This window comes from Thamnophis sirtalis, unplaced genomic scaffold (genome assembly GCF_051295495.1).
Source record: "Thamnophis sirtalis isolate CommonGarterSnake01/CBP01778 unplaced genomic scaffold, rThaSir2_p1.2 scaffold_4, whole genome shotgun sequence".
In the NCBI taxonomy this organism is placed as follows: Eukaryota; Metazoa; Chordata; class Lepidosauria; order Squamata; family Natricidae; genus Thamnophis; species Thamnophis sirtalis.
The window spans coordinates 90,608,154-90,621,592 of NW_028261384.1; the positions used below are offsets into that span (position 1 = coordinate 90,608,154).

At 43.5% G+C, this 13,439-nt stretch overlaps 1 protein-coding gene across 1 annotated transcript in view; it reads right to left on the bottom strand.

Annotated features, from left to right (window-relative positions):
- ITGA2B (integrin subunit alpha 2b) overlaps positions 1-13,439 on the bottom strand; it is a 54,739-nt gene that overhangs the window by 3,377 nt on the left and 37,923 nt on the right. Inside the window, exon 26 of the mRNA XM_014076425.2 lies at positions 193-306. Coding sequence (XP_013931900.2) covers positions 193-306 — 114 coding nt within the window. The remainder of the gene's footprint in view (positions 1-192; positions 307-13,439) is intronic.

The following is a 13,439-nucleotide window of genomic DNA, read 5'->3' on the forward strand; positions in this document are numbered from 1 at the left end:
ATGCCATGATGTTTCAGCATTCTGACAACACATTAAGTACACTGTGTTTATAAGTTCAATGTAACATATCTGTACTCCCTTGGTAAACTAGTGGGATACCTCATCTTTCTTAGCAAGGATTTGATTTAGCAGAACATATCTTTCAAGGAGGGATATAAACTGGACTATACCTATTAAAATATAATTTCTTACCTCCTGGAAACTTGGCAGCCACAATACTGAATGAATAGTCACCATGGCTCCATGGCCCCTCGCCAATGATCCCACTTGGCAGTGAATGACAGCACACAGTTGGCTGCTACAATTCTGAAGACGGAAAGGATTAAATGTTTTAAAATCAACTAAAGTTTTTTTAAAGTATGATCAAATGTAGGATATACAGTATATGTGATCAAGAATGCAGTTTATTTAAGTGTACCATCCAAGCTGGGTGCTATAGAATATGACAGAAGTCTGGCTGTGTCAGCATGTCTCTTCTGGCAGATGTTTATCATCATGCCCAACTCCCATGATTTTCAGACATTCTTCTTCTGGTAAATTTCCCTTTCATGCCTGCTGCTTTCTTTCTTTCTCTCTCTCTTTCTCTCTCTCTCTCACACACACACACGGGGTCGTTGCAATGGTAGTCCTTTTCCTCCACAATAATAGAAAGTATAAACTCGAAAAACTCTTGTTTATATAAGTGAAGTGGGACTACAGCAACTTCTAACTAAGACAGAACAGAATTATTTAACCTGTAATAGGAAGGAGAGGTTGCAAAATAAAAAAAAAGTATTTCGTGTTCCCCTGCAGGAGAGTCATTTCCTTAATTTATTTTGCTGCACTGGCAGAAGAGCCAGTATGATTTGGGGGAGGGCGGGATCATGAACAGCCCTTCCAGACATGAACAGCTGAGAAGTAAATGCCGGCTGTGAGACAGCTGATACTTTTGTGGACCAAAAGTCATTGCAATAGTGTGTGTGTGTGTGTGTGTGTGTGTGTGTGTGTGTGTGTGAGATAGAGAGAGAAAGAGAGAGACAGAGAGAGAGACAGAGAGACAGAGAGAGACAGACAGACAGACAGACAGACGGACAACAATCACAATAATGCCACTGGTGCTGCAGTTGGCTCTTGCAACCCGGCATCACAGTGGTGGAATATAAAAAGCAAGGGCATCTGCAAGATAAGTTTAAATCACTAAGGAGGGAGATGACCATGTACAGCTGTATGAAAAAGTCCTGCACGCTTTACGGTTTACGGTTTACGACATTTTTTTGGATAGGCCATTGATTTTATGATATTTTATGCTAACTGCTATGCAAATATTGTTATATTTAAATAAATACTGGTGGTTTTTAAGTGAAAAACATAAGCTTTTCGCAATTTGGAGCTGTTTGGATGGGGTTGTGTTGTGAATTTTCTTGCATGCTTACAGTGAGTATGAAAATAGATTAACTTATGCATACCCAATGGCATACGTGTTGCAATTACTAATGCCGATGCTAGTGTTTTGTTAACATTTTTATTGTTTGTGGTCCTGAAAAGGACTGTTTAGGTAACCAAACATGGTTACAATATGAAATTGGCCAGCGCTTATTGCTTATCACCAGGCGGCATCGCTTCGGCATAGACTGTATAAGCCTTTGCACATGATCTCTGGTGACAATATGGTGTCAAGTTGCAATAATGGATTCAATTAGCTCCTGCTTGGTCTTCAAATGCTTCTTGCTTATTTCGTAACCAATCTTGGCCCACAAGTTCTCAATTGAGTTCAAATCTGGGCTCTGAGCTGGCCAATCCAGGAGTCGAACACCATGCTTCTTCATCCACTGCTGGACGGACTTGGCTCGATGACAAGGAGCGTTGTCATCCTGGAAGTAAAAGTCCTTCCCTACAAGATGCTGAGCTGAAGGAAGCATGGTCTTTTCCAGGACTTCCAACATACTGCTTGGAATTCATGATTCCCTGCACGATTTGTATCCGACCAATACCAGAAGCAGCGATACAGCCCCAGATCATCATGTGCAATGGATGCTTCACAGATAGATTCAGGCAGTACGGCCTAAATTCTTCAGCTGGAAATTTTCTGACATACTTATTGCACTGATTCCCAGTCAAGTAGAAATTGCTCTCGTCACTGAAGATGACCTTGGCCCACTGTTCGTTGGTCTACTTGGCATACTTCTTGACCCATGCACGTCGACGAGAGTGGTGAGTGTCTGTGAGCAAAGGTTTACTTTGAGCCCTGCAGCCTTTGAGCCTTCTGGCAAGCAGTCTGCAATGCACTGTGCTTGTGCACACTTTTACACCACATGTTTCACCCCAAATTATTGTAATCTGAGGTGAGCTTCCTGTCAGCCATCCAAATGCATTGCAGAGTCCGATCTTGCCATTTTTGTCAACTTTCTTGGTTTTTCAGAATGGAGCCTGTCATCAACTGAACCAATTATTTGGTATTTTTCAACCACTCTGTTCACTGTGGTGTGATGGCATTTCACTCTCTTGGCTATTTCTGTACAGGAGTAACTCTCTTCATGAAGCACAATGATGCGATGCTGCTGCTCAGTACTGGTGAAAGCAAAGGCCTTCATCCTTGCCCACAGCCAGAGCTAAATTACATTTCTCAATGCTTTTCATGCCTATTTATAGTTAGAGAGTATGACAACATTGATTGGCACATAGATTTAGCCTCTGTGCATTTTGATTGGTCAGCCAAAGCTCGCTGCTGATTGGCTATTTTTGATCCTAACATTCTCAAAAAATCAAGTTGTGTTCGTTTTACCACATAAACTTACTCAAAACCTTAAAAAGACTTTGGTTATATTAATAAAAATTATGCATCTTAATCCGACTACATAAATTTTTATTAAAGTACTAATTTTGCATGATTTCTATGAGTGAAAAGTTGATTAAACATGTAAATACAGCTTAAAATTGAAAGTCTGCAGGACTTTTTCATACAACTGTAATTAAGTACCTTTTCTTTCTGACATGCATCATACATTTCTATCCTACTTTTTGCACTAGTTCATGAATGAACAGAAACCAAAGAGTCATTCACACACTCCCTACCTATAGTACTCCCTACAGTAGTGAGGAAAGATGCAAAAGAAAGAAAGCAATGCATTAAAAAGTTACAGGAGCCTTTCACAGATATATGAGCACATCCGGACTTAGACTGCGCAAGCTCAAGATGGTGTCCTGTCGCGTTTGAGAACTTCGGGGAGATGGATTTTTCCCTTCCTCGGGGTATGCAGGGGGTACCCTACTCCATTGTTGGTCCCAGATCCAGCTATGGGAACCTCCTGGGTCCTCGGGGGTACCCTTGTGCTGTGATTTCCTGTCCTGTAGCCGGAATGTTGTGAGTGAAATAGGGTGGATTAGCGGAGAATGGAGAGCGTCTTCAGCTGCCATCGTGGGTGTGGTCAGGGAGGGCGGGGGTGGCAGGACTCCTTGCTTAGGGGTTTCTGCCGCCGCTGCTGCCACGGCCATTGCCCACGCCGTGGTACTCTCCCAGTTGCTCCCTCTTTGCTTATGGACATTATAGACTAGACAAGTGGGGAGTGGCTGAGGTGGCTGGCATGGGCATTGATACCAGTAGAGGATGGCTTCGATTGTTGGCGTGGGCACGGCTGGAGTGGGGGGGGCTTCTTTGTTGAGGCTCCCACCAGTATTACCGCCATTGCCTGGACCACTGTACTGTGCCTTTGGGCCATTTGCCCCCGCCCTTGTGACACTATGGACTGAGTCGACAGAGTGCAGCTCTGGCGATGGATATGAGCATGGTTGGCATGGACGGGGCTCAATTGTTGGGGCAGCCGCTGCTGCCACTGCTGTCTTCACCGCCACCATTATTGGCCGCTTTGCCATCTCGCAACTTTATCTTCTACTCCGACTTTATCATCTACTACGACTTTGATATCTGGCCGTTACCCTTCATATTGTCTTCACCATTGATCATGGCTATGATGGACATATGCTTCCCGCTACCCCCTTGGACACTGTCAGCTGCTCCCCCACTGATATGTCATCTTTCTATCCCATCTCTCCTTGTATCATTCTGTTTGGCCGATGCCACAATCTCCACTATGCTATACTGCGACAGAACTTTATTCCCTTTGGGAACTCCCACTTTCTCGGGGATGGCCCTCTTGCCTGTCAATATACTTCCTTAATGACAGATCTTGGGATCCCGAGAGATGGTGTGCAAAGAAAAGGCTTCTTAGGGGTTTTTTACAGGGTTTTTAAAATCAAATATTAAGGGGTGAGCAAGAGGGTCATTTTGGATGGCTCAGACAGGCTTGGGGGGGGGGGAGTCCGCCAGGGCACAGGCCAGGGCTAAACAATGGATGCAGGTCGGGAGTGCTGGGAAAGGTTGGGATTACAGGGGGGACTGTTAGGAATATAATTCTAATGGTTGGATTGGCAATATATAAATCATATAACAATGTTTGTACCCGTTTCTTTAAATCATATTGTAAAATGTGATTGGTTGCTGTTTTCCTCAATCGGCCATAAGAGGGAGCCAGTTTGTGTGTTCTCCAACAACACTCTCACAACGCTTCTTTGAACGTACTCGCTCTCCCAACGGGGAGCTTACCTAACACTGGTTATGGGCCCAGAGTGTACCAGACGTAGCTAAGGAGAGTTGGTGTTGATAAGCAATACCATATACAGACAGCTGTTTATTGTAGTGATTGTTACTATCCTGGAGAAGATGGCGAGCGACCCATCAACATGCCTGTCAATGATAACCCGTTGGATGGAACAAACTATGTTTCCTGGTCTATGAAATGCAGTCTATTCCTGCGTAGGAAAGGTTTATGGGATACTGTACAGAATCCACCGGATGTAACTGCTTGGAATCCAGATAACGATGATGATGCCAAGAAAATAGCAGATTTTCAGAGATGCAACGAACGGGCATTATGTATTATTGGTCTAACACTGAATGACCAACAATTAGTACACATTCGTGGAGAAAATTCTGCTGCAAGATGTTGGGAGAATTTAAGTGGATTTATGTATGTGACACTGTAGGTACACACATACATCTCACATGCAAACTGTTTAGGGCGCGTCTTCTGAAAGGTGGAGATATGTTAGCTCATTTAACCTTTATGAAGGGGTTTTTCGGGAGCTACATGAAAAAGAACTAATTTTCTCTGAACTTCATCAAGTGTATATCATACTCTCCTTACTGGATGAGAGTTATGATGTTTTTGTATCTTCTCTTGAAGTCCTAATCCAAAATGAACTAACATTGACTAACATTACTGCACGACTGTTGGAAGAGTCAAGGTGAAGGATGGAGAGGGAACAACTGAGAGAGAAACCAACATGAGGGGTCACATTCTACTGCCTATACTGTTCAAAAATGTTATTCTTGTGGGGCTAAGGGACATATAGCTAGGTTCTGTAAAAAGGCAAAACAACAGAATGCCGGAAGAGCTAGCAAAAATGCTAATGTCAACTTAGCTGTGTCTACTTTGGCTATGTCTAGCAATGCACCAGTAAACCATGATTTGTGGGTTGTTGATAGTGGAGCATCACAATGCATTGCTAGAGATAGTAAAAGGTTTATAAAAATGACCATGAGCAAGGAACCACTGTTCCCTCTAAGGTACGCGGCTGCGCGGCCGCGCACATGGCAAGAAACCCCCGCGCAGAGGTTTCTAACTGCCGCGCAGAGGTTTCTTTCAAAGCAAATGTGGGGAAGTCCTTTGCGGGCGGCTAGAACTGGCCGCCCGCAAAGGACCTTCCCAAACTTGTTTCAGCGGCAGCTCTCAGCCTACGGCGGCAGCGTCACGCAGGCTGTGGAAGGAGGGGGAGGAGGAGGGAACCAAAGAGAGGCTTTTGCCGAGTCTGCGCCCCACAGCCAGGACTGTCCTTGCGCCTCAAGCCGCGTTTCTTCCTGCAAAGCCCTTCTGGCGTCAAGCGGAACTCTCGGGTTGCCCGAAGGGCTTTGCAGGAAGAAACGCGGCTTGAGGCGCAAGGACGGTCCTGGCTGTGGGGCGCAGACCCGGTAAAAGCCTCTCTTTGGTTCCCTTCTCCTCCTCCTCCTCCTCCTTCCACAGCCTGCGTGACGCTTCTGCCATAGGCTGAGAGCTGCCGCTGCCGCTGCTGCACAACTGAGGGAGGGAGAGCGAAAGCAGAGGTAGCCTCAAATTTAATTTAAATTCTTTAAAATAATTTTTGAATTTCTCCTCACCAAACCTTTAAGACTGAAAGTTTTTCCTAACATGAACTTGAGCTAATATACTTAATATGAGAAAGGTGCAGCAATTAACACTGCTTTTTAAAAAGAACAATATTTCTCAATTGTTTATCTGTATGAAGTCTGCCTATCTTAAGTTCCTACTATACAAAAGGTGTTACCTTCTAAGGCAACCAGTATACAATACATTAGTGGCCAATGTTACATTTCTCCTAATGACAAAATTAGAGCTGTGTTAAGCCTATGAAAAAAATCCCAAATGAATAAAATCATTATTAAGACCCAATGAAAAAATTACAAAAATTATGCATAAACTTTCATGTTCCCCAAATTTCCAATCCAAAACTTAACCCAGATTCTTCAGACATAGATTTGTAATTCAGAGTCAGACTCGATTATTAGAATGAATGCATTAATCAGGGGTGAATAATGTTGGTGAAATCTCATCTAACCTTCCATAATAATAACATACATACACAAATAGCTGACAGCCACATCTCTGAAACACTATTAAATCTGAACTAAATGTTTATCTAGAACTCAAATAAATAGCTGCTTTTTGGTTTTATTTTTTTTAATATTTATCAGTCTCTCTTTTATTCCATACTTCTGGTTGAAAGACTATTCTATGTCATGCTAAACAAATGCATGTTCTAGTGGCGGTGGGGGCTCGTTGGCATCTTCAGCAGCAGCCCTGCCTCCTGTGAAAAAAACCGAAGATGGAGCAGATCCACGCAGATGACGTTGCTGCAACATGACTGGAGGAGGAATTCTGGGAGTTGAAGTCAGCAAGGCTTAAAGCTGTCAGGTTTGAAGACCCCTGGGGTTTTCTTTCCTAAAGGGTTAGGGGTGCAAAGGTCTTGTAACTTGACAGCTTTAAGACTTGTGTGCTTCAATGCCAGAGTTTCTGAGCCAACATTTTGGTTGCTAAGCAGGACCGTTGTTAAGTGATACTGATATTATATAGCACTTTTAATTAAGCGGGTACCTTGAATAAACATAACTTTGAGTTTCAAATAACACTGATTTCGTTGTTGTCTTAGGTGACATCTGTGAAAAAAATTCAGGTGCTCAGGCATGAAAATGTGCCGCTCAAACACTATACTTTTCCGCTCACACTGAAAAAAAATTAGAGGGAACATTGCAAGGAACATGTATGTTTGGCAAATGGATGGAAGGTGAAGGCGGCTGGTGAAGGTAATGCATGTTGTTAATTCCTAACTGAGCAGTTACCAATGTTATATGTACCTAACCTGAAATTCAACTTACTATCAGTTAGGGCTCTAGTTAACATTGGCTATGTGGTAACCTTTAGGGGAGATAGCTGTATCATTGAAAAGGAGGACAACAGGGTTACTGCTACTTTAAATAACAGTTTGTACGTTATACCAGATGGCCAGATGGCTAACACAGCTTATCATAATGTTAAACCCCATGACAAATGCATACATTTACTACATAGACACATGGGGCACATTAACTTCAAGATACTGCAACAAACTGTTAAATTGTCAGAAGGAGTAAAACTAAAACCATGCAGTAAATATTTAAACTGCAATGTTTGCAATCAGGAGAAGAGCAAAGTTACTCCAGCAAACAGACTGAATGGTTTTAAAATAAAGGAACCTCTGGAGGTTGTTTTTGCTGATATAATAGGACCTAAGAAACCCAGTTTGGGAGGTGCCTGTTATGTTTTGAGTATCATGGATCATTATTCACGATACGGTTTCTGTTACTTAATGAAAAACAAAACAGAAACGTTTCAGCATTTCTTTAATTGGCTGAAGTTTGCGGAAAGAAAGATGAAAGCCTAGGTTATTACTGTAGTTACTGATAATGGGACGGAGTTTACCAATTATAAATTCCAAACGATGTTAAGATCAGCTGGTATTGAACATAAATGTTCTGCTCCTTATAGGTCACAACATAATTCGTTTATAGAACAAAGGGGGCAAACATTACAAGCCATTGCTCAAACTATGATAGCTGATTCAGGTTTGCCGGAAACACTGTGGGGTGAAGCTATGATGTAGTAACCATGTTTTAAATAATGTGGTGAATACAACAACCAGTGAATTGCCATTCACTAGGTGGCATGGCAGAAAACCAGATTTAAGTTACATACATATATTTGGAGCTCCAGCATGGGTGCATATTCCCTCACAAGTAAGACAGAAAGGGCAACATAGAGTTCGACAGTTATTTTTCGTAGATTATGAGGCCAACCATAGATCATTTAGATTTTGGGGGGAAAGGCACAACTAAGATTTACTGTAGCGCATGTTTATTGAACATCTGGGGTGGAATAAATTGGAATTTAACAATGATGTAGTTATCGACACCCAGGTAGTCCCTAGTGATGAAATAGTAAAACCAGCAATTAAAGAGGAAGTGCAGGTACAGGAGGAACTGGAAGAATGGGAGCAGGTGAAACAGGAGAGTCCATTGGTGAGTTCTGAGTTGCCTAGACGTTCAACCCGTGTAACACGATCACCTGAAGATATCAAGCTACTATAGCATGTCACGTAGATAAGGTTCCTGCTACTTATCATGAATTAACTCTGTATCCTAAGGAGAAGCAGATAGTTTGGAAAACAGCAACTGAAAAGGAACTGAAATCCTTACAAAAGTTAGAGGTGTATAAAAATGTAAGGTTACCCCCAGGTAAACATGCCACAGGATGTAAATGGATCTACAAGATTAAAACAAGTGTAGATGGGACTGTTACCCATAAAGCCAGATTGGTAGCACAAGGGTTTGATCAGTCAGCCAATGACTATGATGAGATATTTGCACTTAGTCTAAAAGCTACAACATTACATGCATCTTTAGTTTGGGCAGCTAGGCATGGATATGTAGTGAATCATTTAGATGTTGAGATGGCATATCTCCATGCACCGTATATATTTAAAGAAGCCTTTAGGGTTAAATACTGGTAATACTGATTGCTGGAAGTTAAAAAAGAGTCTTTATGGCTTAAAGCAATCAGGCTATGAATGGAATCAATGCATAGTGAAAGAGTTAACTAAGATGGGTTTTAAAGCTGGCATGACTGATCCATGTTTGTTTAAGAAAGAAAGTAATGGTGTGATTTCATTGCTGCTATTGTTCACTGATGACGTAGCATTAATCACTAAAACTGAGCAAGAAGCTACTGAGATTATTACACTATTGAAAACACGGTTTAAAATAAAACACCTTGGTGAGATTAAGCAATATCTTGGTTTAAAAATAGATAAAACTGGGGAGGATACAAAATCTCACAAACTGAGAAGATTAACCAGCTACTCAAAACATTTAGGATGGAACTGTGTAAACTAGCTAAAACTCCAAAGGGTCAGGAATTTAGCCATGATGATGTAAAAAGTCCTATGTTTGATTAAAGTATTTATCAATCATTAATTTGTAGTTTATCGTTTCTGAGTAATTGGTCAAGGCCTGACATTGCATATAGTGTAAATCAATTAGTCAGGTTTATTGCTGAACCTACTGAAAGACACTGGCAGCTGCTAAGAGGATATTAAGATATCTTAAGCAGATGATGCATTATGCCTTGTATTTAGAACCTAAAGATGATCTGAGCTTGACTGCATATGCTGATGCAAGTTGTGCTACAGATGTGTCTACACGGAAATCAACATCAGGGTTGTTGTATTCCTGAGAAAAGTACTAATTGGATGGCGGTCTATTAGACAAAAACATTTAAGTATTGACTATGGAGGCTGAGTTCTCATGTCTGTCATTGTTATGTACAGATTTGATTTGTTATAAACAACTCCTACTGGATATGGGAATTAACATACAAAAGCCTATTGTTGTTTATGAAGACAATCAAGCAGCAATTCAGATGGCATGCAATCTTGCTGTAAAAACTAGGTGAAAACACACTGATATAAGATATCTGAATGTACGGAAAAATGTGAATAGTAAATTAGTTTCACTGGAGTATTGTATGTCTGAAGATAACATCGCAGATCATTTTACTAAGGCTCAAGATAATATAAAGCATAAATGTTGTTGCGAGGAATATGGATTAAGATTGTAAGATTTATATATTGTCCTACCCAAAGGGGAGAATGTTAGGAATATAATTCTAACGGTTGGATTGGCAATATATAAATCATATAACAATGTTTGTACCTGTTTCTTTAAATCATACTGTAAAATGTGATTGGTTGCTGTTTTCCTCAATTGGCCATAAGAGGGAGCCAGAATGACTGTTAGCTCTCTGTTCGTTAGATGCTGGGCTGATCTGATCTGAGTGCGTTGAGCTATTGTAAGTTTTGCAACTGCTAGCAAACTTTGAGTTCTGAACTGATATGATACTGGTCTATGTTATTTGGATTATCCATTAACTGAAAGACATTGATGACTGATTGTCTTATCCGTGTATGACTTGGACTGTTTGATGGACTCTGATACCTCTAGTTCCACGAAAGTAAAAAGCCTACTTAAACTGCAGTGTCTCTGTATGCTGGTTTGTGTGTTCTCCAACAATACTCTCACAACACTTCTCTGAACGTACTCGCTCTCCCAACGGGGAGCTTACCTAACAGGGACATTAAGCCATTCCATTGGGCAGTTTACCATCTCTATTATAGGTGGGAAGGGCAGATACAGTGGGGGCCAAGGGCCAAATTATGCCCAGGGGATGTGGGTTTGCTGTTTTAAGAGCGATTACGCGTTCCGGCCCTCATTGTCCCTCTCGCACCCCTGGGTGCTTGGAACTACAGGACCCCGTTCTCCGGCTGGTGTCACTTAATGCCAGGTCCGTGGTACTTAAGGCGCCCCTCATTTACGATCTCATACAAGAGGGGAGAGCTGTCCTGGTACGTATTACGGAGACCTGATTGGGCCATGAGGGGGGTGTTCCCCTCATGGAATTATGCCCACCAGGCTTCTGGGAGTTCCACCAGCTGAGAGCCCAGGGCAGGGGCAGCGGTGAGGGTGGTTATTAGGGAAAGTCTTGGACCTTGGGAGGTCACTGTGCCTCAAATAGGTGGGTGTGAGTCCCTTTTTGTGAAGTGGGGTCTTGGAGCTCAGGTGGGCCTTTTTGTCACATACCTATCTCCCTGCTGCGTTTCATCGGCCCTGCCGGAGCTGCTGAATGTGTTAGCCAGGCTGATGATTGATTTCCCAAGGTTTATGGTCCTGGGGATTTCAATCTGCCTCCCATTGGTGAGACATCTGATTCAACTTGGGAGTTCATGGCTTCCATGACAGCTATGGACCTAACTCAGTTAATTTGAGACCCCATTCATAGCAAGGAACACATGCTCGATCTGATTTTTGTCTCTGGACAGTGGATGAATGATCTAGTTTTAGGGGATATTGTTATTCAACCCTTGTCATGGTCTGATCATTTCCTCCTCAGGCTTGACTTCCATACTGCTACCCCTGCCGCAGGGAGGCGAAATCAATTAGATGGTTCCACCCTAGGTGCCTGATGGACCCTGAAAGGTTTCTGATGGAGCTTGGGACTTTTCTGAATCACTTGCTCACAGCTCAACCAAGGCCCTAGTGGAAGCCTGGGATAGGGTGGTCACTGGAGCCTTGGACCACGTTGTGCCTTTGCGGCCTCTGACTCGGTGCTGATCCTGGGTAGCTCCTTGGTTTACCAAGGAGCTCTGGGAGATGAAGCACTGGAGAAGACGCCTAGAGAGTGGTTGGAGGGCCAGCCAGTCCGAATCTGACCGAACAATAGTAAGAACTCATATTAAGTCCTACTTAGTGGCGATAAAAGCGGCAAAACGGGAACATTTTTCCACTCTTATCGCGTCTGCAAATAACTGCCCAGCAGCCCTGTTTAGGGTGACCCGTTCCTTACTTAATCAAGGAACTGGGGAAGACCCCTTGCAGGCAGGACTAAGGAATTAGTCCAGTATCTGCAGGACAAAATTGCTCAGATTCGGACAGGCTTGGACTCTGACTGTGTAGATTTGGGTGAGTTGACGGAGATTAATCTTGTGGAGACTATCTGGGATGAGTTTGATCCTGTGACTCCTGAGGGCATGGACAAGATTATGGGGAGACTTAGTGCTGCCACTTGTGTGCTGGACCCATGTCCCTCCTGGTTAGTTTCGGCTTTCCGGGTGGTGGCACGAGGCTGGCTCCAGGCAATTACCAATGCTTCATTGAGAGATGGGTTCTTTCCCACCACCTTGAAGGAGGCAGTGGTGAGGTCCCTCCTTAAGAAGCCTTCCCTGGACCCAGCTTCTTTAGCTAACTATCGTCTGGTCTCCAACCTCTGCTTTGTAGCGAAGGTTGTTGAGAGTGTGGTAGCACGTCAACTTCCCCAGTACCTGGATGAAGCTGCCTACCTGGATCCATTTCAGTCGGGTTTCAGGCCCGGGTACAGCATGGAGACGGCATTGGTCACGTTGGTTGATGATCTCTGTCGGGCCCGGGACAGGGGTCGCTCCTCTGTCCTGGCCTTATTAGATCTCTTGGCAGCTTTCGATACCATCAACCATGGTATTCTATTGCGACGACTCGAGGGGTTGGGAGTGGGGAGCACCGTTTTGTGGTGGTTCTCCTCCTACCTCTCAGATCTATTGCAGTTTGTGTTGACTGGAGGGCAGAGATCAACCCCAAGACGCCTCACTTGTGGGGTACCTCAGGGGTTGTTTCTCTCACCCCTCCTGTTCAACATATATATGAAACCACTGGGTGAGATCATCCGTGGTTTTGGGGTACGGTATCATCAATACACTGATGATACCCAACTTTTCATCTCTACCCCAAACCACCCCAACAATGCCCTCAATGTGATGTTCTGGTGCCTGGAGGCTGTGCGGATCTGGGTGGGGACGAACAGGCTCAAGCTTAATCCCTCCAAGATTAAGTGGCAGTGGTTACCATCAGCCTGATTTGTACATCATGTACCATCTTTGATGATAGGGGGAGAAATTTTAGCCCCCTCAGAGAGGGCCCGCAATCCGGGAGTCCTCCTGGATACGCGGCTTAGTTTAGAAGAATATCTTATGGCCGTGACCAAGGGGGGCCTTCCACCAGGTTTGCCTGGTATGCCAGTTGTGCCCCTTCCTAGATTGGGATGCCCTGTGCACAGTCACTAGCACCCTCGTCCTTTCTCGCCTGGACTACTGTAATGCTCTCTACATGGGGCTGCTCTTGAAGAGCACCCAGAGGCTCCAGCTGGTCCAGAATATGGCCATGCGGATTGTCATGTTACACACTCCTTTTTAGGTGGCCTGCACTGGTTGCAGATTGTTTTCCGGGTGCG